At 43.4% G+C, this 26,815-nt stretch overlaps 1 protein-coding gene across 1 annotated transcript in view; it reads right to left on the bottom strand.

Moving 5' to 3' along the window:
* Positions 1-13,903, bottom strand: part of Tmem178b (transmembrane protein 178B) — a 388,626-nt gene extending 374,723 nt beyond the window's left edge. Inside the window, exon 1 of the mRNA XM_041634638.1 lies at positions 11,944-13,903. Within this exon, the coding sequence (XP_041490572.1) occupies positions 11,944-12,325 (382 nt within the window). The 5' untranslated portion in view covers positions 12,326-13,903. The remainder of the gene's footprint in view (positions 1-11,943) is intronic.
* Positions 13,904-26,815: the final 12,912 nt, after the last annotated feature.

Raw genomic sequence — 26,815 nt, 5'->3', positions numbered from 1 at the left:
TTCCTGGCAGCCTTCTCAATCCCCTCCTCCAAACACACACATACACACACACACACACACACACACACACACACACACCGTTTCTTGGAAAAGGTTAAGGCTATGCTTCGTTTTATGTTAATTATCCCAATGCATAGTTTTTCCCATACAATGTCAATGTGCTTCTGTAAACAACAGTTAACGTTGTTTTAGCTGTTTTCTGCAGTATGAGGACTTGAACTTGGAGCTTTGCACATGCTAGGCAAGAGCTCTCCCATGGAGCTGTGTCCCTAGCTCTCTTGCATTGATTGTGAACTTCATGTAAATGCCATTCACAATGCTGACTTTACTCAAATCCATGTTCATCCATTTGGAAATATGGATGACACTTTCCAATATTTTTCTTGGTGGATATTCATTGCACATGGTGTTTGGTTTCATGTAGATAATTTCTTTCAAGTATATTACATACTCTGACCATATTCACCTCCTCCTCTTCCCTCTCTTTGGTCCCCCACCTCTTTCCCATCATGTACCTTCAACTCTCATGTCATGTGTGCTAACAAAGAATTCTGAGAGTCAAAATTGAAAGAAAACGTGAAGTTTTGTCTTTCTGCATCTGACCTAGTTCACTTCATGTAATGTACCCATTTCCTAACAAATGACATAAATCCACTCCTCTTTGTGGCTGAATAAATAAATCTCCATTATGCATATATTCCAGAGGCTGGGCTCTTAAACTGGCTGTTGTGAACAATACTATAATAAATATGGACACGCAGGTATCAATGTGATATGCTGACTCAGAGTCTTTGGGGAATAGGCCCAGAAGTGGGCATGTATATTTTAAGTACACTGTGCTAGCCTCCATTGTATGAATATACTATAATTTATTATCCATTCCCTGTTAGTAGACAATTAGGTTTTTGCATTTTTGGTACACTATCTTTATTTTATTGTTACAAACAGAAATACCATGGGCATTCCTGGTCGTTTCACGCTCTCACAGGTACATGGGCGAGTGCGTGTCTCCAACCTTATAACATGGTCTCCTCTTCTCCAGGGTTGAGACAGTTATTCCACACCAGCATGTCAGCCCAGGGCCTCTTTCAGGCAAAAACCACCCTACTCCACCCAGGCCTGGGAAGTACCCAAGGCCTTGGGGAAAAGGGTTCGAATTGCCTAAATAGAATCACTGTTATAAATTGAAAGGGAGCTCGGGGCAAAACTGAATGAGATGCTCTGAGGTAAATAAAGTGCCCTAGAGTGAGGTCCTGAATATGAACGAGTAGGGCATTCTAAAGAGCAGGAAGTGATAGAAATGGAGGAGGAGGAGGACCTAATATAAAGTAAATTGCTTTTTCTTGGCAAAATACTTTGACGCCAGAAAAAAATCAATTGAAATAATTCAGATGCTGGAGTTTCCCATAAAAGCAGCCAACCTGTCAAACTCCTCTGAGTGCCACATCAGCTCGCAACCTGACTCAACATCCCCTCCAGATAACTCCCGATGACTCCTGGGAGAATCCCTTAAACACCATCTCTAAGCACACAAATTTCTAAAAGAGAAACATTTTTGTCCTTGAATCGCCTGCTCACTGTCTGGCTTATCTGTCTCAGTGCTATTGTCTTTAACTACTGGAGCACAATATCTCTGATATGATGTATGGGAACCACTAACTATGGCCACCTCCCAGAATAGCAAGGAATCGGAGGTACAAAGGGAATAGTTGACAAAGGACACGTATTGCGTAGTCAGAATCAGTCATTTTTAAATGAAGCTAAAATTTACCCCTGTCATACCCAGGTGCCTCTCTACAAATGTCTACATTTCTACAAAGCCTGGCCTGCTCTGAAGTGGCACTGAGATGCCTGGGGCCCAGCACCCTAAATCCCTCATAGAGTTCGTCATGGAGCTGATTAATCCCCCCTATAACTTCTCCTCTTTCACTTCTTTGAAGAAAGGAACATGCGAGTATTGGATTTTACTCAAGAGCCTCCACCCCCAGATAATGTGTGTAGCATAGTCACTGCTCAGTGGTCCTTTTTGAGCAAGTTCGGTGCAATTTTCCTCATTCAGTGATTCTTCAATGGCCCAAGGAATTTATTCATTACTTCTACTTGTCTTATATGTCGATGTTTAGAGCTGATGGAGCAACTCAGCAGTAGAACCCTCCCCGAGCACAGACAAGATCCTAGGATTGATCTTCCAAGGGATGGGGGAGAGGTAAGAACCCACCAAAGACCTGTTTGACTGAGTAAAAGAAAATACTCAAAAATGGTTAACCGTAAACTTTGTATGGATATGAATTTTATCCATTTAATTAGCATCTATAATATGCGTTGTGCATACGTGACCTGCTGCCTGGCACATAGTAGGTGCTTAATAAATGCGCTGAATGGGTGGCCTTTGCTATGACGCATCCTCTGTACTAAAGTGAATCAATCTGCTCCTCTACCAAATGTTTGCATTTCTTTCTCTGTCTGCTTCCGTTGAGAGATGAATGTCCCTCAAAGGCCCAGGTGTTGAGGGTTGGTCCCAGCCATGGACACTGCAGGGCAATAGTAGACCCTTCCAGACATGGGCGCTACCAGAAGAAAGTTTGGTCATTTGGGGGCATGTCCTCAAAAGAGATATTAGAACTTGGCCGTCTCCTTCTTTCTCTCGCCTTTGCTTCCTGGCTACTGTGAGAAGGAGCACCACCCTCTTCCACACACGCCCACCTTCACCACAGACCCTAAATCCACAGAGTCAACGAACCAGGCATCAGAACCTCCCAAACTGTAAGGCAAAACAACCCTTTCCTCTTTTAAAGTGGTTGTCACAGGCAAGGTAACTAGCATAGATGAAAATATATGACATAAAATTTACCATTTTGATCCTTTTTAAGTGTACAGTTCAGTAGTGTTGACGTGAACATACCTCCATTACCACCTATCTCTACTTGGAGGGGGGACTCAAATTTTAGCTCCAATCTGCAAAATGGTATTTGAGTAAAAGAAAAGGAGGCTTGTTTTTAATAGCAAGAAGCCAGCAGGTTGGTGTTTGGCCTCTTTCTAATCCTAGCCCCTGCAATGGATCCCTTTAGAGACTTCCTCTGCCTCTCCATGCTGCGGTTTCTTGTTCTCTCTTCCACGCCCCCAGTTTTCACTCCTCTCTTTACACTTTCTTTCAGCCATGCATCTATTATCTATCTTCCATATAAATTTAACTTTTTTACCATGTGGAAGGGGCTGGGATTTCTAGAACCCAAACCCATTATTTCACATTCGATGCTCTCTGGAGAATGCAAGGACTCTCAGGGCTGAGGATGGCTCAGTTGCTAAAGTGCTTGCTGTCCATGAGGACCCGAGTTCAATCCTCAGCCCCCACTAAGCAGCTGAGTATAGTCGTGTGCTTATAATCCAAGCACGAGGGATACAGAGACATGAGGATCTTTGGCTCTCCCTGGCCAGCCAGCCTGGCCTATCTGAGAGCCCCAGGTTCCAATGAGGGACCTTGTCTCAAACAACAAAGTGCACAGCTCCTGAAGAATGACACCTGATGCTGACCTTCCTTACACACACGTATACATGCACACACCCACATACACATTAACACACACTGCACATGGAACAAAAGAGAGAGAATATTTGCACTATTAAAAACTGCATAATCCAGTAAAGACAGCAGAATAATTTTTTTTCATTTCATCCACAAAGCATCCATCAAGCTATGCTCTTCTCTATACTCATTATTTGGAGCAATTAATTGCAGAAATATTTGCTTCTAGACTATGTGTGACTCTAGTGTCTAACATCTAGACATGAATGATGGAGTGTGAGTGTGTGTGCATGTGTGTGCGTTTACACGTATGTGTGCGTGTGCATGTGTGTGTGTGGTCAAGCCAGCCCAGCCTATGTACATACAGCATTCTTCCTGCAAGCCTGGGGTTGCCTACTCATAGCAGGAAAAGTGGAAAATACTTTTGTTTGGTTGGTTTATTGGGTTTTGTTTTGTTTTGGGTTTGGGTTTTGTTTTTTTGTTTTGTTTTTGTTTTTGTTTTTTCAAGACAAGGTTTCTCTGCATAGCCCTGGCCATCCTAGAACTTGCTTTGTAGACCAGGCTAGCCTCAAACTCAGAGATCTTCCTGCCTCTGCATCCCAAGTGCTGGTATTAAAGGCATGTGCCACCACTGTCAAGCCTTGGGAAAATATTTTTGAGTGAAAATTCCAGTGAAATATACAGACTCATCTTCTAACTGATCTTTACCAGTCCACCAGTAGAAGAACAAGTAAGCTGACCTTCTAGAACAGAGCTAAGGCTCTTGACTTTGTTGACTCAACAGAAAGAGAACAGCCCAGCATTCCCTGACCAACTGACTGCTGATCCAGTTGATCAGTTGATGCTAATGTGAGCTTGAAAGGGAAAGCCTGACCCATTCACATGTGACACTCATCTTGAGAAACCGAGTCAATGGATGAGCGCTCTTGGGACAAGGACCACCGCACCTTTGTCCCATCCCAAAGTACCTCTTTTGCTACAGACAGCAAGAAAATTTTTCTGAACACAGTGGAGTTCAAATACATTTCTTTGCCCTGCACATGAACCCACAAATGTCCCATCCAAATCACAAAGCACCCTGCCTGATCTTCATCTCTCCCTGGTTATGTTTGGGAACTACCAAGGAGGGAGGGTCTCACTAAACTGTGTTTACTTATTGCATGCAGATATACATTTAACAGATATGCATAGTAATTTACGCCAGGTATTAAAAACCATGCAGGTGGTAAGATTTCCCCATCAGTCAAGTGCTTTTCAAGCAAGAAGACTTGACTTCTTCCCCTAGTGTGCAGATAAAAAGTCAGGCACAGTGACATGTCCCTGTCATTCCAGCACTGGGGAAGCAGAGAGAGGAAACCCCTGGGACTCGCTGGCCAGCTAGCCTAGCCTAGTCAGTGAGCTCCAAGTCCAAGTCCAAGTCTCAAAACAGGACCAGCAAGATGGCTCGGCCAGTAAAGGCACTTGCTACTCAGGCATCTTGTGTGTGGAACCCACATCAAGATGGAATGAGAGACCGATTCCATGGAGTTGCACTCCTTCCTCCATACTACAGAGCTGCATGTGCAAGCGTGCTACACAAATGAATAAATATTAAAACAAAAAGGTGCATGGCTCTGGAGGAAAGACACCTATGATGGACATAGTCATCCTATGACCTGTACACACAAGCACTGAAAGACCATGAGTGTCTCCATGGTTTGTCTATAAACGGTACTATCTTAAGTTTAAAGTTTTTAATCAACGGGTGCCCAGAGCCCTATATGTATCCTATAAATTAAACAATCTCTGCCCTGTGGGAATGTGAGATCTTCTCCTGTTGACACAAGGTTTGTCCCCTTCTTTTCCAGAGCACCCACAATCTGCCCATGTTGTAAGATTAAAAGCAACAGAACTAGCCAGGTAGTGGTGGCACACACCTTTAATCCCAGCACTTAGGAGCATAGACAGATGGATCTCTGTGAGTTCAAGGCCTGCCTGGTCTACAAAGGGGTTCCAGGACAGCCAGAGCTGCTACACAGAGAAACCCTGTCTTGAAAAACCAAATAGTAATAATAATAACAATAATAATTGAAATAAGATTCCCTTTAGGCCAACTCATTCTTCCCTTGGGGCTTCCCAGGGAGAGCCTTCATCTTTATGACAGCCACTACTTTTTGAAATTGGACATTGGTTGGCTTATTTATATGTACTGATATGTATTTATTCTCTCTACCCAGAATGTAAGCTTCTTCACTTTGCCCAACATTGTACCTGACATCCAGCCCATGGGCTCTCACAAAAGATTGCTGAATGAACATGTGCTTTGTGTGTATAAAACTTCAGTATCTATGACATGATGCAAAATGAAGACAATAAAACATGTAACATGTGAGGTCCACCTTAATTACTTTAAGGTAGAATGGAGACTCTAGAGCAGGGTTTCTCAACCTCCCTAATGCTGCAGCCCTTTAATACAGTTCCTCATGTTGTGGTGACCCCAACCATAAAATTATTTTGTTGATACTTCATAACTATTGTTTTGCTACTGTTATGAATCGTAATATAAATATCTGTATTTTCCAATGATCTTAAGTGACCTCTATGAAAAGGTAGTTCAAACCCCCCAAAAGGGGTCGCGTGACCCACAGGTTGAGAACCACTGCTCTAGAGTTAATTTGGGAAATCAATATACTGTCTTTTTCCCACCTGCCCCGACAGAGTTTAATGGGGGCAATACAGGTGGGTGATTTCTCAAATATGGAGCCAGAATGTGAATCCCTCATACACTGCCCAAGAAATTTAACAAATTATATGAGTTTTGTGAGCCTTGATTCCCTCTACTATAAAAATGGGGATTTAAAATAATACTAGTAATATCCAGCCATGAAATCTGACAATTTGGTTGCGTGAGCAAGACCCAAGTAATAAACACGGCGGTCAATATGCCACATGGATGGGGGAAATTTTAGAGAGTGACACTTTCTGATGAAGAGCTACAGGCAGCCAATGGCTACTGAGAAGGGGAAAATGGGTTGTCTCCAGGGATGGGCCCCCTGATAGGTTGGTTATTCAGTCACAAGGGGTCAGTCCTAATCCCATGCACATATGAGCACCACTAAATGGACTCAGTAGGGTCATGTGTATATGCGTGGGTGTGTGGGTGTGTGAGAGAGAGAGAGAGAGAGAGAGAGAGAGAGAGAGAGAGAGAGAGAGATAATAGTTAAAGATGAGGTCATGAGTCCCAGAGGGAGTGGGGTGACATGGGAGCGGCTGAAGTGCTGAGAGGAAGACTGGAACTGTGTCAATATGGTACTCTCACATGAAAGTCTCAAAAAATAAAGATATAATAATAGGAATATCACCACATAGAATTGCTAGGAACAGTAAATTAATAAGTATATAAAGCTTTAAGATGAGCACCTGGTATCAAGTGGAGCTGTTATTTAAGTGGGAACTTTGAATTTTATTAAATTTAGATAGAGCCTCACTCTGTAGCCCATGCTGACTTCATACTCACTTATGTAGCCCAGGATGGCCTTAAACTCACTGCAATTCCCCTGCCTCAGCCTCCCAAGGGACTAAAGGAAGGAACCACCATGCCTACTTCATAGCCTGACATTTTTCTGAAATTTGGGAAAGAGTGAAGCATATACAAATTCTGTTAACTGATGCTGGACAATTAACAAGACCCAAAACAATTTAAAAAGCAAAAAGTCTCCTTAACTGTAGAGTCTGACCTTTACGCCCATGCAATGGTGTGATTATCCTCATCTGAAATACAGCTTGTTATCTTGGAGGCTCTGAGCTCCGCACAGAGCTATCCAGAAAAGTTTTCTCTAATGGAGAGAACCTTCGCCATAGTCTGCACGGTCCAAAACAGTAGCCAGCGGCCACGTGTGGCTGTTGAGTATCTGTGATGTGGTACGTGCAGCTAAGGACACAAAGAGTTTAGCTTACTTACCTGTGGTTCCTCTATACTCAAACAGACACATGGGGTGGTGCAGCTCTGGGAAGTCTGGTAAACAAGCTCCTGGATTTGGACCTTGCCTACATTCCAGCTCCTACGCTGCTCCTCCCCATCCTCAGAAACAGCTCTCAGCAGGCTGTCCTGTTTTCTCACCCCTCCAAGGCTCTGCCAATGTCAGCCCCCTGCTGAAATGTTCTTCCCTGGCCACACTTCATCAGAGCCTTGTTCCGATTTCATTTCCTAGGAGCAACTGTCTCTACTCTCCCACCCTCAGCCCCACCACGAAATGTTGCCATCACCTCCTTCATGTTCCTCTGGATCTAGTTCCGTGGCGACTCTGTCGTTATGTAGTTGTAATGTATTCTCTGTGTCACTAACATCTATATGAACTTTGAGGGCCAGGTCTTACTCATCTCACAACCTAGCACTGTGTGCCAAGAGATCATATAACACATGTGTTTATTCTAAGTGTTTCCTGATTACAGCATTAAAATTTAAATACGCACAGTTTTCCATTAAAATTATTTTCAAAGCACAACTACTTCATGACCATGAAAACTCCTGGGACCAAAGTCTATTATAAAGCAAATTTTAAAACAATAAAAAGTTCTTTTTCAGTTTAAAGGCTGGGCATGGTGGTGCACGCCTTTGCTCCCAGTACTTTAGAGGCAAAGGAAGGAGGATCTCTGTGAGTTCGAAACTAGCCTGGTCTACATAGTGAGTTCCAGGCCAGTCAGAACTACACAGTGAGACCCTATCTTTAAAATAAGATCAGCTAAAGGTCTGCTTATTTCAAACTTCATCAATGTGGCACTTCAGTACAAACCAAAGAATCCCTGGAACAAGCCTATTTAGAGCTATCTGGATGTCTCTTGGACTTCAAAAATGGGTCTTGTCATTGATCTAGCCCCAGCACCTATGTTGACTTTTCCAAAAGACCAGGATGAGGTTTAGAAGCAAGGGGACATGATTTAAGACTCCTCGTTGCTTAAGACACATGAGAATTTGGAGTAATTGATGCAATCCAACCTCCAAGAAAAGAATAATTAAAATCTTATCTAACATGGAAAATAATGACTTTGGATGATGTGTGACTGTTCCATGGCAGATGCTACCCAAAAAGAATCGGGAGTTTCCCTTATTCCTTGGCACAGCTTTTGCACAAGAAATCCTTCTTCAGTGTCTCATATAGCATCTGTTATAATATTAACCTGGACTCGTAGTCACAGTTGTTTCTCTTTTTTTTTCTTTATCATCGGAATTTCCCAACTAATATATTATTTGTATTCCCACACAACTAGAATTGGCTCTGGATAGATGAATTTAGAAACCCAATTTTTATGAGGTATTTCCCAAAAACCAAGGCTCTGGTGGATGCGTGCTCCAAATGTGTGTTTTGCCTGCTATCCAGGGACTCCTTGTTCAATAATGAAACAAGAGGCACTGCCAGAGATACACTCTGGTGTGCACAGCCATGGCCTGAGGCATCAGGAAGAATGCAGAAAGCACACAAATCAGAGATACTTCATCTTCATGTCTGGTAGAATTTGACTTCTGCTTTCTTATTCATTTGCTGGTTTTGTTTTCTTTCAAAAGAACAAACAACACTTTCAGTGCAATGACTGACTTAACAAGTGACTGAACCCTTTAGGGCAATAGAATCATTAAGATACAACTCATGCCAGGTGGGGGTGGTATACACCTTTAACCCCAGAACCCTGGATAAAGAGGCCACCCTGGTCTACAGAGCAAGTTCTAGCACAGTCAATACAGCCAGAACTATTACACAGAGAAACCCTGTCTCAAAAAAAAAAAAAGACACAACTCACATTTTCCCATAACATTTTAAATAGACTTTAAACAACCTTTTCTCTGGTTTTCCTTTTCCTTTGCCCAGAATATATCTCACACAATTGTAATAGGATATCTTTCCAAAAAGAGATGAAGATCTAAGTTCTTTTCAGGGCTTCTAATGACTAATATGAGATAAACATCTCTCCTTAAGATATCTTAAATTTAAACATAGCAGTATCAATGTTAACATCCTTCTAAACTCCACCCACCTAGGACAAATGGTGGTTAAACTAGAAATCGCTTTCTATATGTTATTAGAACTGCCTATAAATTCTATGAATAGAAAATGCACTTGTTTACAAAATGTCTATTGCTGCTTGGAAAGGGAAGACCTGGTTTTCGAAGATGATGTTACAAGGTTAAAAAAAAAATGAAGCTGGTGACCCAGGTCTCTCAAGATTTGTACGCCCAGCATGCCATCTATCTCAATAATGCCTAACAAGAATGCCAAAAGGACAGGAACAACTGTGGCGAACAGGTGCTTGCAGCTGACAGTGATTGCTGTGTTTGAGGTGATGGAGAACAGCATTTCCATTAGTTCAAGTGAAATACAATGCCCTGCCAACTCTGGGTATCAGTGTATTCAATCCCCTGCTGTGCGTGTCCACTTTCTGCTGCTGCAATTAAAAAATCAGTCGATACAAAGTCAAAATGTTGTTCATTCCTCCCCCCATCCCTTCCCGTTTCCAGCTTCACCGGAAGAAAGTGTCACTATGGTAACCAGTCCCTCTGATGCACAGACCAAGTCAACCTCTCTAGTCAAACTGCCAAGCAGGCAAAATGGAATAGGAGACCTGGATGGAGCCACCAGAAGCCACAAACCCCATTTCCCTCCTCCTCTAAGTAGGGCTGGCTGATACCAGACAGAGGATACCAGTCTGTTCTAAAAGGCTCAAGGAAGGAAATGGAAGGAAGTCCTTCAACAAATCTTGTCAGAGCCCACGAGTCATTATCAGCGGCTCTCCCCAACACTTCAGCTAGCTACCTCTCGTTTCCATGGTAAAGAAAGCAGAGCACAGATAAAATAACATCGTTAACCTGAAAACAGTTATAAAGCGCCCCCCCCCCCGTGAAAAATAATTCTGCTTCCTCTTGGTTTCCTGCTCCTCGGTCCAGCCCCATAATATCTTTCGCATCCTTCCCGGAGTTCCACCTGGATCAGGCCACACTAACAAGAGCCTTGTCAGGAAGCAGGTGGAGTGCCTGTGAGCACTGCCATGCCCATCCCTAGTCAGCCCCAAGAAGCTACACAACAAATGCCAAGATGGACACTCACTCCTTCTCTTTCCTAACTCTCCTCCTCGCCTGCTAACTGTGAAATGGCCTCCTGGACCATACCCACTACTAATCATTCTTACATGGTTGGTGGTGGTGGTGGTAGTGGTCGTGTGTGTGTGTGTGTGTGTGTGTGTGTGTGTGTGTGTATTCAAATTAACAATTTCTTTTGAATAACCTCAACATTTTTGCAACTCAAAGTACATCAGTTCTCTCAAATATTGTTTTAAAACATCAATGAACTTCACGGTGATGCGAGAAATTAAGAATTGCTTTATGTCTCGGCACATTTGCAAATATTAACACAGTTGTCAACTACTCAGCAGTTGAAGAGAGTGACAGATGAGGGGAGAAGCAAGGTCTGAAATCTGCACATCTTCCCAGGGTGCAGCCATCATAGAAAAGAACACGGTCCCCTCCTCAACAAAGCACATGACAGTGAACAGTATTTCAGCGGACTGACGAGACAGGATGGTTCCCAACATATACAGGATTCACAAAATGCATCACGCAAGCAGACTTTCCTATGCATGTGATCATATTCAAATATCAAGTGTTATTAGCAAATGTTTGCTTATGATCTGTCTTCTATGCCTTGAGTGGTTTCTATAAATCTGAAAATAGTATTTTTTTTCCTCCTGGTATGCCCACTCAGGTTGACTTTGGGGGCTTACTAGACTGCTGACATTCACTGCAAACCGACAGTCACTTCTGTCGCCCACCTCTCCAAGGAAGAAGTTAAGTACTGTAATGGAATGCTGCTCACTAGCCACTTTGGGCTACTGTAAAACGGGGCTAGAATTTCTTGGTGTTTATATGGCCAATACCTACACCATGACTTCTACAGTGCATTACTAAGTAAATGTTTCTGGGGTCCATATGGCCTTTTCTGGGAGACACCCCCACCCCCAGTTTCCCTTGCTCGAAGCAGCTCAACATCTAAAACAGAAATTAAAATTCGGAGCCAGTTACCCCTGACACATCACCCTTAAAGGACTTTTTCCAGAAACAGCATTGGAGATTCTCTTCCTTCTCAAAGGCTGATGAGGCATTACTCTGGATTTTAAGAATAAAAATAAAAATGGTTCAGGAGATTCCATGAGAATCTGGATAGACAAGAGCAAAACGGCAGGTGAGCAAAGAGAGTGAAAGCTTTACCACAATCTATTACAGCTATGGAGAGGCAAGTTCTGCCCATGCCAAGACTCAGTCAGGCCAGGATAACTGAGCCACTCAGAACCAGGAGATGCTGTCGCCTGTGGCCAACAGGAGAGGCAAGGGGCTGCAGGGCCTACCTAGAGGCTCCTGGCTCTCTGCAGCGCCACGCCTCGCGCCTGGAGCTTACCTTTCCGGATGAGGGCGGCGATCTCTGGGTCGAAGCCCTGCCGGTGGCACTTTCTCCAGAGGCCCATGTTGGTGGAGTTGTACTGCCGGCTGCACTCGTCCGCCGGGCTCATGGCGAACAGCTGCCGGCGATTCCGGGCCCGGAGGAGTTTGCCCTCCCAGCGGTCCAGGCGCGAGCGGCTCGCGCGCAGAGGCAAGTTGTTGTTGTTGTTGTAAATGAAGCCGGGGTCGACCCGGCGGGTGTTGAAGGCCTTGCACCTGTCCCTGTGCTTCCTGGCGTCCGTCTCGTACCAGTGGTCGGAGCAGATGGCCACAGCCAGCATGCCGAGGGCGCAGAGCGCTAGCGAAAGCCCAGTGTAGAGCAGTAACCTTCCGGCAGCCATGCCTCCGCTTGGCGGCTACACCATGGGCATGATCCGCCGCAGCCTCGCCTTCCCTCTGCACGCCCAGAACAAAGCGGAGGGCGGCCGAGCTGGGGGTGGGGACTGGAGGGGATCTGCGCCGCGGCGACCCCTTGGCCCCCACCTGCGGGTACGGAGCCGGGAGACTGCGGGGATCGGGGCGGGCAGCCTATAAAGTTCTGTTACGGAGAGGCTCCCGCGGGGTCCTGAGCATCCTCCGGGCTGGTGCAGCCTTCTCCGGTGGTGGCGAACTCAACACCGCCACTTCTCACCGTTCAGGAGGCGACAGTCCTAAGCCTCCGCCTCGGCCCGCGGCCCGGCCACCGCAAACTAAATACCAAGTGCTCTCGACCGCGGCGGGATTTGCTGGGTTTCTCTGTGCAGCTTGCTGACCGAAGTGACTGTCCTGGCTTCCTGGGAATGATAGGGAGGGCGTGTGAGGACGCAGCACTCCGCCGAAGGAATGGATTGCGCCCGCGCCCGGCTGCCCTGGATCTCGTTCTCCTGGACTCTCCCCTTTTCGATCTGCAGCCGAAGGCCAGGGACGTGCGTCCGAAACTGTTCTTCCTCTCTGCGTCGGGTCTTTTCAAAGCCTCGGTCCTCTGATCACCAATAGGTCCTTGGCTCCTGCTGTCCCACGCGTGCTCTCAGAGGTGAACTGCCCGAGGACGCACGATCTCGGACAGCCTTTCCCCGCGAGCTCCAGGGTGGCCTGCCTCTGGCCTCGCCATTCAGACTGTCTAGCTTTTGGACAGCGGGGACACCCAGGCGGCGTTAGGCGACTATTCCCAGCCCGGGGTTTGCAGAGACTGGGCGGCAGCTGCCAGGAGCTATGGGCGGGCTGCACAGAGGAGGGCGCACCCCGGGCTCTCCGAGCTCCTTCAACACCATGGACAGGTCGCTCAGGGGTGGCGCGCAGCCGGCCCAGTCGCCAGCCTCCTCGGTGTCATTCTGCTCTTTCCAGCTCCTTCTTCCTGGAATGTGTACGCCCAGCCTCCTCCAAGATCCCCTCTGCCTCACTTCACCTAGTCTCCCGCAGCCCCGCGTGGGAGCTGCCCAGGTGCTAAGCAAATGCCGCGGGCACGAAGAAAACCCAGGACCCGGCTGCTCGAAGCAACCCGCCCCCTTCGCTGCCACCTGAGCCCAAGCAGTCCAGCACCCGCTTGCTCTGGCCAGCTGGGGTCAGCCACTCTCAGACTGCACCATTTTCTTTGCAGCCCACCCAGGCGATGAGGCGCAGGGTCCCTCGGCCTCGTGCAGAGGATTCCCGTCCCGGCCTCGGCGTCCCGCGATCCGGCTCCCCGCACTGTGCTGAATGGGGCGAGGGGTGAGGGGGTAGGGAGCCTCGGTACCTCAGCTTACCCTCCCTATCTCCTCCTCGAGCCACGGAGGCTTTCGGGCCTCTCAGGCTCAGCCGACGCCCGCGAGGAGCGAGAGCCTAGCCTGCGCCCCAGGGGCTCCAGAAATCGCATTGCCCGGGTGTGGGCGCCCTAGGAAGCCGCTGTCACTCTCTCGGCCTCTAGGCGCTGCAGCCTTGGCTAAAACCCACAGCCGAGAACACGGAGCGCGCAGCCAAAAGCTAGTGATGTCATCCGTGCAACGTGAGCCTCATCTCTTATTTTTCTAGCCTTCTTAAAGTTGAACCGCACCAATTTCCCAGGCACGAAATGTCTGAGCCTTATTCTTTGGCCAGGCAAGTGAATGGTGTCTAGGTAGGTATGCACTCCATCACATCCATATTTATGCACATATACATATATGTGGCATGTAGCATGTTTATGTGTATTATTGTAAATTTAGGGTTGGTGCCCACGTCTCCTGTTTCTCTTTAGACCGTGGAAAATTCCCTTAAACTCGCCACAGTTCTTTTTTTAAAAAAGGTTTAGACAACCGTCTTTAACGAGTTCTGAGTGAACCCCTGTGCCCCAGGTTTCGGCTGTTAGTGTCTCCCGTTCATTTAATCTTTGTTTTTTCCCCCCAGAAAGCCATAAGCACTACCTTACTAGCTACTGTGATTTCCACCTGGAGCTGAGCAGAGAGCAGCGGTGAGGATCTCGGCCATCCTAAGCCAGCGCCCGACACAACACACACACACACACACACACACACACACCTGCCCTGACTCTTCAGCAAGAAAAGGAGACTGCAAGGTCCATTTAAGACCAGAAGAGAATCACAATGGGGTGGAGAAGGCTGTTGTAGATATTTTGGAGGAGAGGGAGAGTTAAAGCAACCTCGGTGTAGGGTTTGTCAGTGATCTCATGACCACTGGATTTAACCTCTGCAGGGCCTCTTTGAGGTGGTACCGGACTCCAGACCTTGAAGGGGGGGGGGGGGGGGCAGCTAACGGATCCATCCCCACCCTACCCCGCCCCCTGCTTCTCTCACGTGAGACAGCCGCAAAGGCTGGGAGCCTCCCATCCAGCTCCACACACTAGGGATATCATTCTAAAGCTCCCCCTTCGGTTTCACCCTCTCTCCAAAGCCGAGGTCCCCCATTGCGGGATAAAGAGCTGCCCTAGGGACCCAGCTTTGCACAGCAGGGCTTGTGAGTCGAAATGAACGCACCTCCACCATATTCTTTTTGTCTTTAGTTGTTTTTTTTTTCCTCTCTGCAGTTTGAAAATCGAGAACAAGGCGTTTCAGTGCCATCTAGTGGGGGAGGGGCGTGCCTCTTTTTTTTTTTTTTTTTTTTTTTTTTTTCTCGAGCCTTAAATTCTGTGGTGGGATTTACTTCATGCAGAGACAGTCCTTAGGATGCCCGCTTGGTCTAAAAGTTGCAGGCAAGTGCCCTAGTGCGCATCATCCTCAGAGTTCCCCGGGATGCCCTGGTGGAGCTGGGCAACTTTGGCCACAGTGTCTTCCCACCTTCTCCTCTCATCAGTTTTCCTCCTTATGCCCTTGAAAGAGAGAAGCACTTGGCATACATGCAGACACCTTACATTTCTAAAGCTATTTCTTTCTTAAGGCAGAGCAGAAGTGCTTTTCCACGACTAGGGTTCCCGCAGGACAAACAGGAAGGAAGCTGAACCTACAAACAAGGTCAGTGGGGAGCCAGAACAAAATGAGTTCTATAGCCCAGGTCTCTCGGTTCCCTCTCCAGTCTTCAGCACCAGGTCGGGATCTTTGGCAGCGGGCATGCATAAAAGCACACGTGTTCCTCTAGTCAAACGACCCCAGCCCACCCATAATCCCTTCTTCCTCCACTTTTTAACGTTTTCGCTGGCTTTAGGCCTGCTTTCAAAAGTGAGCTTTGTCCACTCTCCCATGGTCCTCAGGGTTTCAGGCCCAGCCTAGGAAGGGGACCTATGTGGGATACGACCCTCTCCTTTCCTGAACATCACAAACATGCTATCTTGAAGTTGTTGTCCTTGGTGAAAACACAGAAGTCCTACAAAAGGTGCTGATTTGTGTCCTCCTCGTCAGTGTATAGCCGTATGTCATGGAAACAACACTGATGCCTAAGACTAAAAACGTGATGGACGCTTCATCTAGACTTTTTTTTTTTTAAGATTAAAGGTGTGCCCCACCACTGCCCGCTTAGATGGCATTGTCTTTTTATTGTGGTTGTGGTTATCTTTGTGTGTGCGTGCTCTGCTGGGAACCAAACTGTTGTACAGTCTAGGCAGGAGCTCTACATTCCCTGTCTTAGACAGTGTCCTGTTGCTGTGAAAGAGACTCCAAGACCAAGCACAACTCAAGTTCATAAGAGAAAGTTAATTGGGACTTGCTTGCAGTTTCAGAGGTTTAAATCATTATCATCATGATGGAAAACGTGGCTGCAGAAGTAGTTAAGAGTTCTACATCCGAATTCACAGGCAGCAGGAAGAGACTGGGACTGGCTTGGGCATTGGAAACCTCAAAGCCCCAGCCCCAGTAACATACTTCCGTGTACTCTGACAAGGTCAAACCTCCTAATCCATCCTTCTCAAGTAGTGCCGTTTCCTATTGATTAAGCATTCAAATATATGAGTCTGTGGGATCATTCCTCTTCAAACCACCACATCCCCAGACACACACACATGTATGCACACACACACACACACACACACACACACACACACACACCCCACTTTTTTTCAGTTTTATTTTTTTGAGACAATATAGCACTAGATTGCCCAGGCTGGCCTAGAACTTAGTCTTCCTGCCCCAAACTTCCAAGTGTTATTGGCTTCCATACCCCACTATGATTGATTCTTTTTAACTCTACAATATAGCTTCAAATTCCTCTACCCTGTTAGCTATAGCATTTCTTTCTCGTGTTTCTTCCTGCTCATACTAATGCTGTCCTAAAGTCATAAAACCTCAAAATCAGAAGTGACCCCAGAGTCAAACATAAAATGATGTGTGAGTCTCAGGAGAGTTTCCCAGAAAGTGAAGACCAGTTTCTGCTTACACACTTGCCACGGTGACAAAGTCCATCTCTGGACAAGCAGTCCACTCCACTACTAGATTATCTGGCCGCACAAACAGCTCTTCCTTATACTGAGTCAGACTCCAGACCCCTCTAACTTCCAGCCACTGGCTCTTACTTTTGCCTTTAGGAGACCCAGGGACCATATCAGATCCACCCTCCATACAGCCATCTTTCTCATACTTGATATCAGTCATCATGAAGTCACTTTTCCTCCATGGAAAGGGGGCTTAGAGAGTTTCCATTTACCCATTCTTTCCCTGTGCTGCATCCGGTTGTCAGGTACACCTAGGAAGGAACTCTGGCATCCTGTCATGGTTTTACATGAGCGGTGTAGAATTCGAATGCACCCCACTTCTCCTTGCGGAAGTCCACATCATCATCTTGTGCTCTCTTAGGAGCGCTGATTTTATGTTTGTGGAATCCGCATCTTTTTAAATTAAGAGCTCTGTGTACTCAAACACACACCTTTGACTGAAGCAATGTTCGTATTCTGCCAGCTTTCTCTAAGTCAGAGGTGGAGATACCATCAGAGGCCCCCTTCATTTCCTGGAACGCAGTCCACCTGGAGCAGAGGTGCTGTCCTACCCTTGTTTCACACCTGTTCTGGCTGGTTTTCATGTCAACGTGACGCAAGTGAGGGGCGTTTGGGAAGAAGGACTCCTAATCACGGAAATGCCTCCGTAGGACTGGCCTATAGGAAAGTCTGTAGGGCATGTTCTTGATTGGTGATTGATGTGGAAGAGCGAAGCACATTATGAGTGATGTCACCCCTGGGCAGGTGATCCTGGGTGCTGCAGGAAGGAAGGTTGAGCAAGCCAGTAAGCAGCATTACACCACGGCCTCTGCTTCAGTTCCTGCCTCCAGGTTCCTGCTTTGAGTTCCAGCCCTGGCTTCTCCCAGTAATGGAGTGTGACCTGCGATTTATAAAATGAAATAAACTCTTTGCTTCCCAAGTAGCTTTAGGTCATGGTGTTTATCACAGCAATGGAAAAGTTAACCAAGACAACACCTTCCACACTGTCTTCAGCTGCCATATTTGTTCTAGCCGCAGTCTGCAAATTCTCTTCTTCACATTGCCAACTAGAAACAAAACAAAACAAATTTGGTAAATATATATCAGTATTCATCCATGGAATGGCGCGAGCACACGTGTGTGTGTGTGTGTGTGTGTGTGTGTGCAGTTTCACTATGTATCTCTAGATTAACTCACTATGTAAGCCAGATTAGCCTCAAACTCCTAGAAATCCACCTGCTTCTGCCCACTATGTACTGGAGTCAAGAGATGTATCTCTGTTTTCATAATTAGTTTTGCACAATTTGGACATTGTGTGTAACTCAAAGTGAGCTTTGGTCCGTCCTATTGTGGAATAATCTTTTGGTACACTGTGAAGAAGTGTCACTCTGATTGGTTTAATAGAAAAATGAATGGCCAAGGCTAGGCAGGATTTCCAGGCACAAAGGAGGCTGGGAAAGGGGACAGAGATGGGAAGAGACACAAAGGAAGCAGGAAAGCAGAATGGACAGTTCGTAGATGAGATAAACCAGCCTCAGGGCAACACATGGATTAATAGAAATTGGTTAATTTAAGTTATAAGAGCTAGCTAAAAACAAGCCTTGCTAACAACAGTCAAGCTTCAATAATTAATAGTATGTCTCCCTGTCATGATTTGGGAACTGACTGGTGAAACAGAAAAAGACTCCCTACAAATTGCACCCAAAATGGAGCACATAGTCCCACATAAGACCTGAGAGAACTTTTTAAAAGGGTGGGGGTCCAAACACACAAAAATGGAGCCAAACGTGACTTCCTAGTCCTGCACGTCTCCTGGTCACTGCATGTGGGCAGCACACCATCAGCTAAACTGTGCAGTGGTTTAATATCTTTCTCATGTAGCTAAAAAACGGTTCAGATAATCAGTAAAGTGGGTTCAGATGGGTGGGACTCTTAACAGGTTACGGTGTGTTTCAAAATGTGTGTAGACTTAAGAAAAAATAAAAATGGGTATAGATAGTCTGAGAGAAAAGTAAATTGCTTATAAATAATTTTAAAAAGCCATAGAAATGGAAAATACGCATGGAGTCTGGATCCTGTATGGTGTTGTATGGTCTTTAAATTTTTTTATTACTAATGAGCAAACAATAGCTTCTGAGAGACACTGGATTATAAAAGCTACTAAATTAAATCAACTTATATATTTTTAAATGACTTAACTTCAAAATAAAACTCAAAAAGTATGTTACATTGGGGAAGAAGTTATGCTTTTGTTTCTACAGAAAACAAAAGAATGTAAATTCATTCAAGGTTAATAGAAATCAAATTTTATCAGGAGAAAAATCCTGGCTACAGACATAAAGAAATAAACATAGACAAACTACAAGACAGGTAACGTATAATTTACGTGCTCAAACATAGGACAAAAAGATCATCTTTGGCTGACTTGTGTACAACATTCAGTCCATACTTGTATTAATGCAGATATATATGTTACCTTTGAAAGTTTATGTGTTTTCAGAGCAAGGAGACCAGACACCAATGAAAGCTGGTGGTCCTGGTGATGCAACCTCTCAGAGTGCCTCTGCTGCAGTTTCCTCGGAGTTCTGCACCCAGAACAGCTTCAAAGCTGCTGGCTGAGAAGCTCCAATCTCACAGACTAGTCTAGCCAGGACTTGACCATTATCCTAATTTTCTCAGGGCCCCTTAAAGATTCCAGAAGCCCAGACAACAGGAAACAGTTTAGAGAACACAACACCCACATTTCCAAAAGGTGAGGTGGGTGGCTTTTAGTCATTAGGTGAAATATGAATGTTTGTCATTGTTTAGGAGGGTTGATTACAAATTGGTTTTGGTCATGGTCAGAAAAAAAACTGAACAAAGGAGATTAGATTCAGCAATCTCTTTCTGAAGAGAAAAAAGAAGGATATAGTATAAAAAGATGGGACAAAAGGGTGGATTCTTGAGTCTGCTTTTAAACAACCAATAATCTCAAATATTTTACATTGGTATGGATTTTTGTATATTGATACAAATTTTAAGTTATTTTTGTTATACTGTATATATATTTCTATTCTCATTTAAGATGTTGTACCTATGCAGATCACTTGAAACTGTAATGTAAAGTTTTAGACCTTGAAAGCCATTTAGAATAATAAAGAAATACAGGTATGTCATCTATAACAATAAAACCTATAGTCATGTCAGGTATGTTTTTAAGGTCATGCAAAGATATATTTTAAATAGATAGGTGATCTTCAAGCACTTCAAAGACCTATAGAATATGACGTTTTAATGTTTTAGTAACATAGGACTTCTCATGACAATGAGACATGTCTGTTTCTGGCAGCATCAATCTACTTCCTAAAAGGATGATGGGCATAAAAGAACCTCCTGGATTATACTTTCTTTGTGGCAAATGGTAACCATTTGGGCAAGAAACTGTCCTTGCCTTGACTGCTAACAGTATGTTTTCCCATTGGACAAGCAGGACACGAAAGAAAGTGACTATTGAACTTTGCCAAGACCTTCAAAAATTCCTTTTTCACAGAAAATTCTATCCAGATATTCGAGGCCCCTGAGTAAAGATGGATGCCCCAACATTGCAGAACAACCCTGCAGTGACATCCAGGCAGTCAGATGGCTCTGCCATTTCATAGTTTTGGAAATTGCTTGCTCTGCATTTTCTGTTAACTCAGGTAATATTATATCCTTCTCAGGTCTCTGATGGAGTTGAAGACCAGATAGTTATAGTTACCATTTTCCTCAGTCGTGACAGAAAGTAAATTAGGTACAAAACTTTGAACTCATCCAGAGAAGATAGTTAATGAAGTGTTTTCTCTGAATTTGCCAAATACACATGGACTAGACATTGTGAATGTAATTCTTACCTCATAATTGTTCTTACCATAAGGAGGTTGAGCATGACCTTAAGTGTCTTTTGGCCATTTGAACTTCTTCTATTGAGAATTCTCTGTTCAGTTCAGTACACCATTTTTTAATTAGGTTAATTAGAGTTTTAATGTCTAGTTTCTTGAGTTCTTTATATTTTTTTGGAGATCAGAACTTTGTCTGATGCAGGGTTTGTGAAGATCTTTTCCCATTCAGTAGGTTGCCTTTTTGTCTTAATGACAGTGTCCTTTGCATTACAGAAGCTTCTCGGTTTCAGGAGGTCCTATTTATTCATTGTTGCTCTTATTGTCTGTGCTACTGGATTTCTACATAGGAAGTGGTCTCCTGTGCCCATGTGTTGCAGACTACTTCCCACTTTCTCTTCTATCAGGTTCAGTGTGGATGGATTTATATTGAGGTCTTTAATGCATTTGGACTTGAGTTTTGTGCATGGTGATAGATATGGATCTATTTTCATTCTTCTACAAGTTGACATCCAGTTATGCCAGCACCATTTGTTAAAGGTGCTTTCTTTCTTCCATTGTATAATTTTAGCTCCTTTGTCGAAAAAAAAAAAACACCAAGCATCTAAGTCCTCTCTTGGCTCTTTTTTCTTCTCCCTCTACCACACTACCACACTAATCTTCTCAAATTATCCTTTATTCAAAACTCTGCAGTAATTACACCCTGGCTGTACAAGAAAGTTCCAGCCTGGATCCCTACTAGAGCTTACACAAGGCTCCTGCCTGTTTTCTAAGAGACTTCCACTCACACCCTCTATACATGTTCCCCAAAAGCCTCACATCATTTCCCCACCCATACATATTTAACTGCTCTGCTTTTTAAAGTTCTTACAATTACAGGTGACTTATATCAATAGGCCAGATAAATACCATTTGATCATCTCGCTAGAAGCTCAAAAAAGACTAATTAAGCCCAACAAAGTTGCTTGATATATAAAAACTCTTCCTTAACTCAGAAGAGTTTAAAATTAATAGGATCATCTCCAGAAATAAGAAATGTTTCAAGTTAGTAGGAATAAAACAAATATCACAGCAGACAAATGGGCAGCATTTATACAGAGAAAAGTCACAGAAGAAGGCAATCGAGAAAAAAATAACATATTAAAAACTCAACATTGTTAGTAATCTGAAAAATGTGATCTCACCATCAGATGGAAGAAGAATAGATAAATCTGTTGCTGGGAAATGTTGTTGCCTGGGACACTAAAAAATACTGCCATGCACATCTGGTAGGGGTGAAAACTGATGCATCCACTCAGGAGGGCAATTTGGAGTAGCTACTAAGATGAAAGAGACACATTTCTTATGCTCACAAAAAGCCTTGTGCAAAGGCTGAAGGTACCTTCAGCATGCTCCCAGTACTCCTCTCTGAGGGTTCCTATCGCCAAGGACTACACATCTTAAAATATTTAATAGTTGTTGTCTTACAGTTCTGGAAGCTCAAGCCCCAACTTGAGGTGTCAGAACAGAAGCCCATTTTTCTAGTCTAGCTTCCCTGGATTGCTGACAATCCTTGACATTTCACGGTTTATAGACACTTGGCTCCAGTCTCACTTCTGCTTGTCACAAGACTCTCTTCTCCCACATGTCATCACATCACCACTAAAGACATCACCTGAATGGGATCGAGTCCCATCCTGCTCCAGAATGACCTCTTCTTTTTTTTCTTCTTAACTTTTTAAATGAACAGTAACACTATTCCTAAATAAGGTTGGTGATGTGGGATTCTCCTCTGTATTCTGTGAATATGTTTTATTACCATTGGCTAATAAAGAATCTGATTTGGCCTATGGCAGGGCAGATTAAAGCCAGGTGGGAAGTCAAAGAGAGATACAGAGACAAAGTAGGCAGAGTCAAAGAGACTCCATGTAGCTGCTGAAGGAGAAAGATGCCAGCCACCAGCCTCTAAACAAGACACAGTGTTTTCTAAAAAAAAAAAAAAAAAAAAAAAAAATGTAGGCTTGAGAGAGAGGGAAAAAAGTATAGACAGGTATAAAAAGAAATAGTTTTAAAAAATAAAACAAAGTCTTTTAAGAGATAGTAACAATCATATAAAAGAGTACAGATAGTCATAGATTAAAGAAGTAAAGAAAAATAAGTCACATAAAGATGGAACATACACAGAGAGTCTGGATTGTGTTTATTATTATGTTTTCTTTTAATTTTTTGACCACAGAGAGACATTTGATTCTGGGACTTATTAAGCTAAACCAACATATATATTTTAAAGGTGCCTTGAATTCAAAATTTGAGTCTAAGGATATGTTACTTTGGAAAAAAGGCTCTGATTTTGTTTCCACAGAGGATAAAAAGCTGTGGATTCCTTACCAGCTAATATGGTTTGTTCAAACAAGACCCCCTGAAGCAATGTCCCAGATGGTCCAACATCCATGACAGCTTCAGGACTGCTGGCTGAGATGAACCTACTACACAGGATACCCCATGAAAGACCTGATTAACAACACTCCCAATCAGTGGGAAGTAGTCTAGAGAACAATGCCCAAATTCTCTAAATGATTATTTATAATTTTTTTTACATTTGAAGGGGGATATGCTATAGAGATGAATACTTTGCATTGGTATGAATCTTGGTTTATTGACACAAATTTAAGGCCAATTTTATTATATGTACATTTCTGTTCTTGATTAAGGTATTGTATTTGTATAGTTCATTTAAAAATGTAATGTATAATTAAGAAATATGGGTTAGCTGGGCAGTGGTAGCACACACCTTTAATCCCAGCACTCAGGAGGCAAAGGCAGGCAGATCTCTGTGAGTTCGAGGCCAGCCTGGTCTACAAGAGCTAGTTCCCAAGTCAGGCTCCAAAGCTACAGAAAAGCCTTTTCTTGAAAAACAGAAAGAAAGACAGAAAGAAAGACAGAAAGAAAGAAAGAAAGAAAGAAAGAAAGAAAGAAAGAAAGAGAAAGGCTAATAGATAGTTATCTACAGTAGTCAAGCTTGTAATCATGTTAGCTAGGTTCTCTAGATGTAAAGAGATGTATTTCAGATGAATAAGTATTCTTCAAACCTTTACAAGACTAAAATAATATGGCATTTAAAATGTTTTAAGAACTTAGGACTTTTCATGACAATGAGACTCATCTGCTCCTGGCCTCACCAATCTACTTCAAGAGGATGATGGGCATCAAAGAGGCTCCTTATGGAGTTTGCTAGCAATTTGGGCAAGAAACTGCCTGGACTACTTGATGGTATACTGTACGAACTGGGCATACAGGACCCACAGAAAAATGACTACTGAACTTGCTTAAAGGTGAGATGGTCTTTCGAGATTCCTGCTTCATGAAAGAGTCTGCCAGACATTTTGCAGGATGCAGAAGAAAGTATCTGATGAACTTCGCAGTTACATGACAAAACAGATCTTCAAATTTCCTGCTTCATGGAAAAGTCTGCCAGATACTATAAGCCAGCAGGCTGAAGATGGGTGCCCACAACATTGCAGAAGAACTTTGGGCAACTGTCGAGGCAATGAAATGTCTCTGTCAATTCTAGAGTTTTAGAAGTTGCTTACCATGCACTTCCTGTTAACTTAGGTAATATTATATTCTTCTGGGGTCTTTGATGGAGTTGAAGAATAGATAGTTATAATTATAGTTTTCCTTAGTTATGATAAAAGATAAAGTAGATATAAATATGGTGACTGTAATTCTTGCTTGATACTTGTTTTGTTATATGTAATTTTATTATGTTAAAGTTAAAACCTTCCTTTCTATTTAGACAGAAAAGGCAAAGTGATGTGGGATTCCCCTCTATATGCTGTAAATATGTTTTATTATCATTGGTTAATAAAGAATCTTCTTTGGGCCTATGGCAGGGCAGAATTAAGTCAGGTGGGAAATCTGAACAGAGATATAGAGAGAAAGTAGGTGGAGTCAAAGAGACGCCATGTAACTCTGAAGAAGAAAGACATCAGATGCCAGTCAGAACCTTGCCAGTAAACCATGAGCCTCATGATAAAATACAAAATAATAGAAGTGGGTTAATTTGCAATGTAAGAGTCAGCTAGAAATATGCATAAAGTATTGGCCAAATGTTGTTGTAATTAATATAGTTTCTGTGTTATTATTTGGGTCTGGGTGGCCAGGAAACTAACAATCCACCTCTGCCTACATACATTCTGAAGTACTAGGGTAGGACTTCACATCCAGAGTGGCATGTTGCTATAACTTAGACAAGCTTGAACTTGTAGTATAGGCAGACTAGCCTTCAAGATTTCAATTCTCCTGCCTCAGCTTTCTGACGGTCAAGCTTACAGGTCTGTGCTACCACGCCTGACTCAATGTATCTTTTGAAGGACACTGTTCAAGAAATAAACACATAGTTGTTTATTTGTGTGAAATGTAAAACTAATTGAAAACCAGAAACCAAGCAGCCAAGTAGCCATAGCAGAAAGTCATTTTCACCCTGGACAATATAATATTCCATGCTTACCCCCAACACTAAAAGAGCCATGAAAATATACAACTGGAAGTTCATATGCTCTGTCTGAACTTACAAAAGTTATAATGACAGATAGTTAACTAAAAAAAATGTGTTCTATCTTATAAATACCTTTAGGATGACAAAATTTGAAATATGTTATTATATTTTATTATAAATAAAAGTTGACAAACCATCAACCAAATTGTTGTGGTGTGGTAGTTTGAATGTAATTGGCCCCCATAAGTTCATAGGAAGTGGCACTATTAGAAGGTGTGACTTTGTTGGAATAGGTATGGCCTTGTTGGAAGTTGTCACTGTGAAAGCAGACTTTCTGGTCTCATATATGCTCAAGCCATGCCCAGTATCTCAGACTACTTCCTGCTGCCTATGAGTCCAGATGTAAGAACACTCTGCACTCTGCTCCTTCTCTAGCACCATGTTTACCTGCATGCTGCCTTGCTTCCCACCATGACAATAATAAACTAAACCTCTGAACTGTAAGTGAACTACCAAAATTAAATGTTTTCCCTTATAAGACTTGCCATAGTCATGGTGTCTCTTCACAGCAATAGAAACCCTAACTAAGACATGTTTATATGTTGATGGACCAGTATTGTTCAAAATTAATAAAAAGATTCACCATTCATTTTTCATAAGACTTATTTTTCTTTTCAGTGCTAAGAATCAAAGCCAGAACCTCATACATGCTAAGGAGGGACATACTCCACCACTGAATTGATCCCCAGTCTTTGTGTGTGCACACGTGAGTGTGTGTGTGTGTGTGTGTGAATGTGTGTGTGCAAAATTAGGTGTCAGTCTTCACCTTCCCTGAGACAGGATCTTATCACTAATGCTTATACCATGCTCACTGGTCCTTAAGCTTCTGGGGACTCCTGTGTGTGCCTCTCATTTCTCTGAGGGAGAGATGGAATTACAGATGCTCCCACATGACTTCTGGGGTCTGAACTCAGATATTCATCCTTGTGTGACAAGCGCTTTTGCCCACAGCTATCTCCACAACCTGCCTTTGGTTTGTTTTTTAATTATTATCACCATCTACACGTACGTGTACAATGTTCAGGCAGGGAGACTCTCGTGCCGTAGCATATATTGCGGTCAGAAGACAATGTTGTATAGTCTGTTCTCTCCTTCCTCCTCTAGGTGATTCTGGGAATAGAACTTAGGTTATTGAGCGTGTGTGGTAAACACTTTACCTACTGGGCCATCTCACTGGCCCCAACTTTGCTTTGTTTTCTTAAAGCACGATTTCTCTACATAGATCAGGGTGGCCTTGAACTTACCATGTAACCCAAGTTAGCCTCAAATTCCTGCCTCTAGCACAGCTGGGTGTCATGATTCCATTTGCAGAAACTTCACAGGAGTCGTAACACTTGCACTGAAGTATCTCTAAAATTCTGAATATTTATCTTTAATGTTTTATATACACCAAGCACTGCATCAATCACATATGAAAAGTGATTAATATTTAAATACTATATGCTTTCATCATATACCATTATCACATTTACTATTATTTTACCATCTCCTGAAGTAATAGCTACACCCCTGCAATATTTCTTGAAGTTCTTTAAAATATTTCAATGCTAAGAAAAAGAAAACTAAAAATCAGAAAATATTTTTTTAATTTGGTCAAATGTCCTCACAATCAAGACCATCATCCTAATCTGTATTGATCAGGAAATGGTTT

The sequence above is a fragment of the Microtus oregoni genome, unplaced genomic scaffold, assembly GCF_018167655.1.
Source record: "Microtus oregoni isolate MIOR12 unplaced genomic scaffold, Mior012 000046F_ref0000063, whole genome shotgun sequence".
Lineage (NCBI taxonomy): Eukaryota > Metazoa > Chordata > Mammalia > Rodentia > Cricetidae > Microtus > Microtus oregoni.
This window is presented reverse-complemented; position numbering and strand designations above follow the sequence as displayed.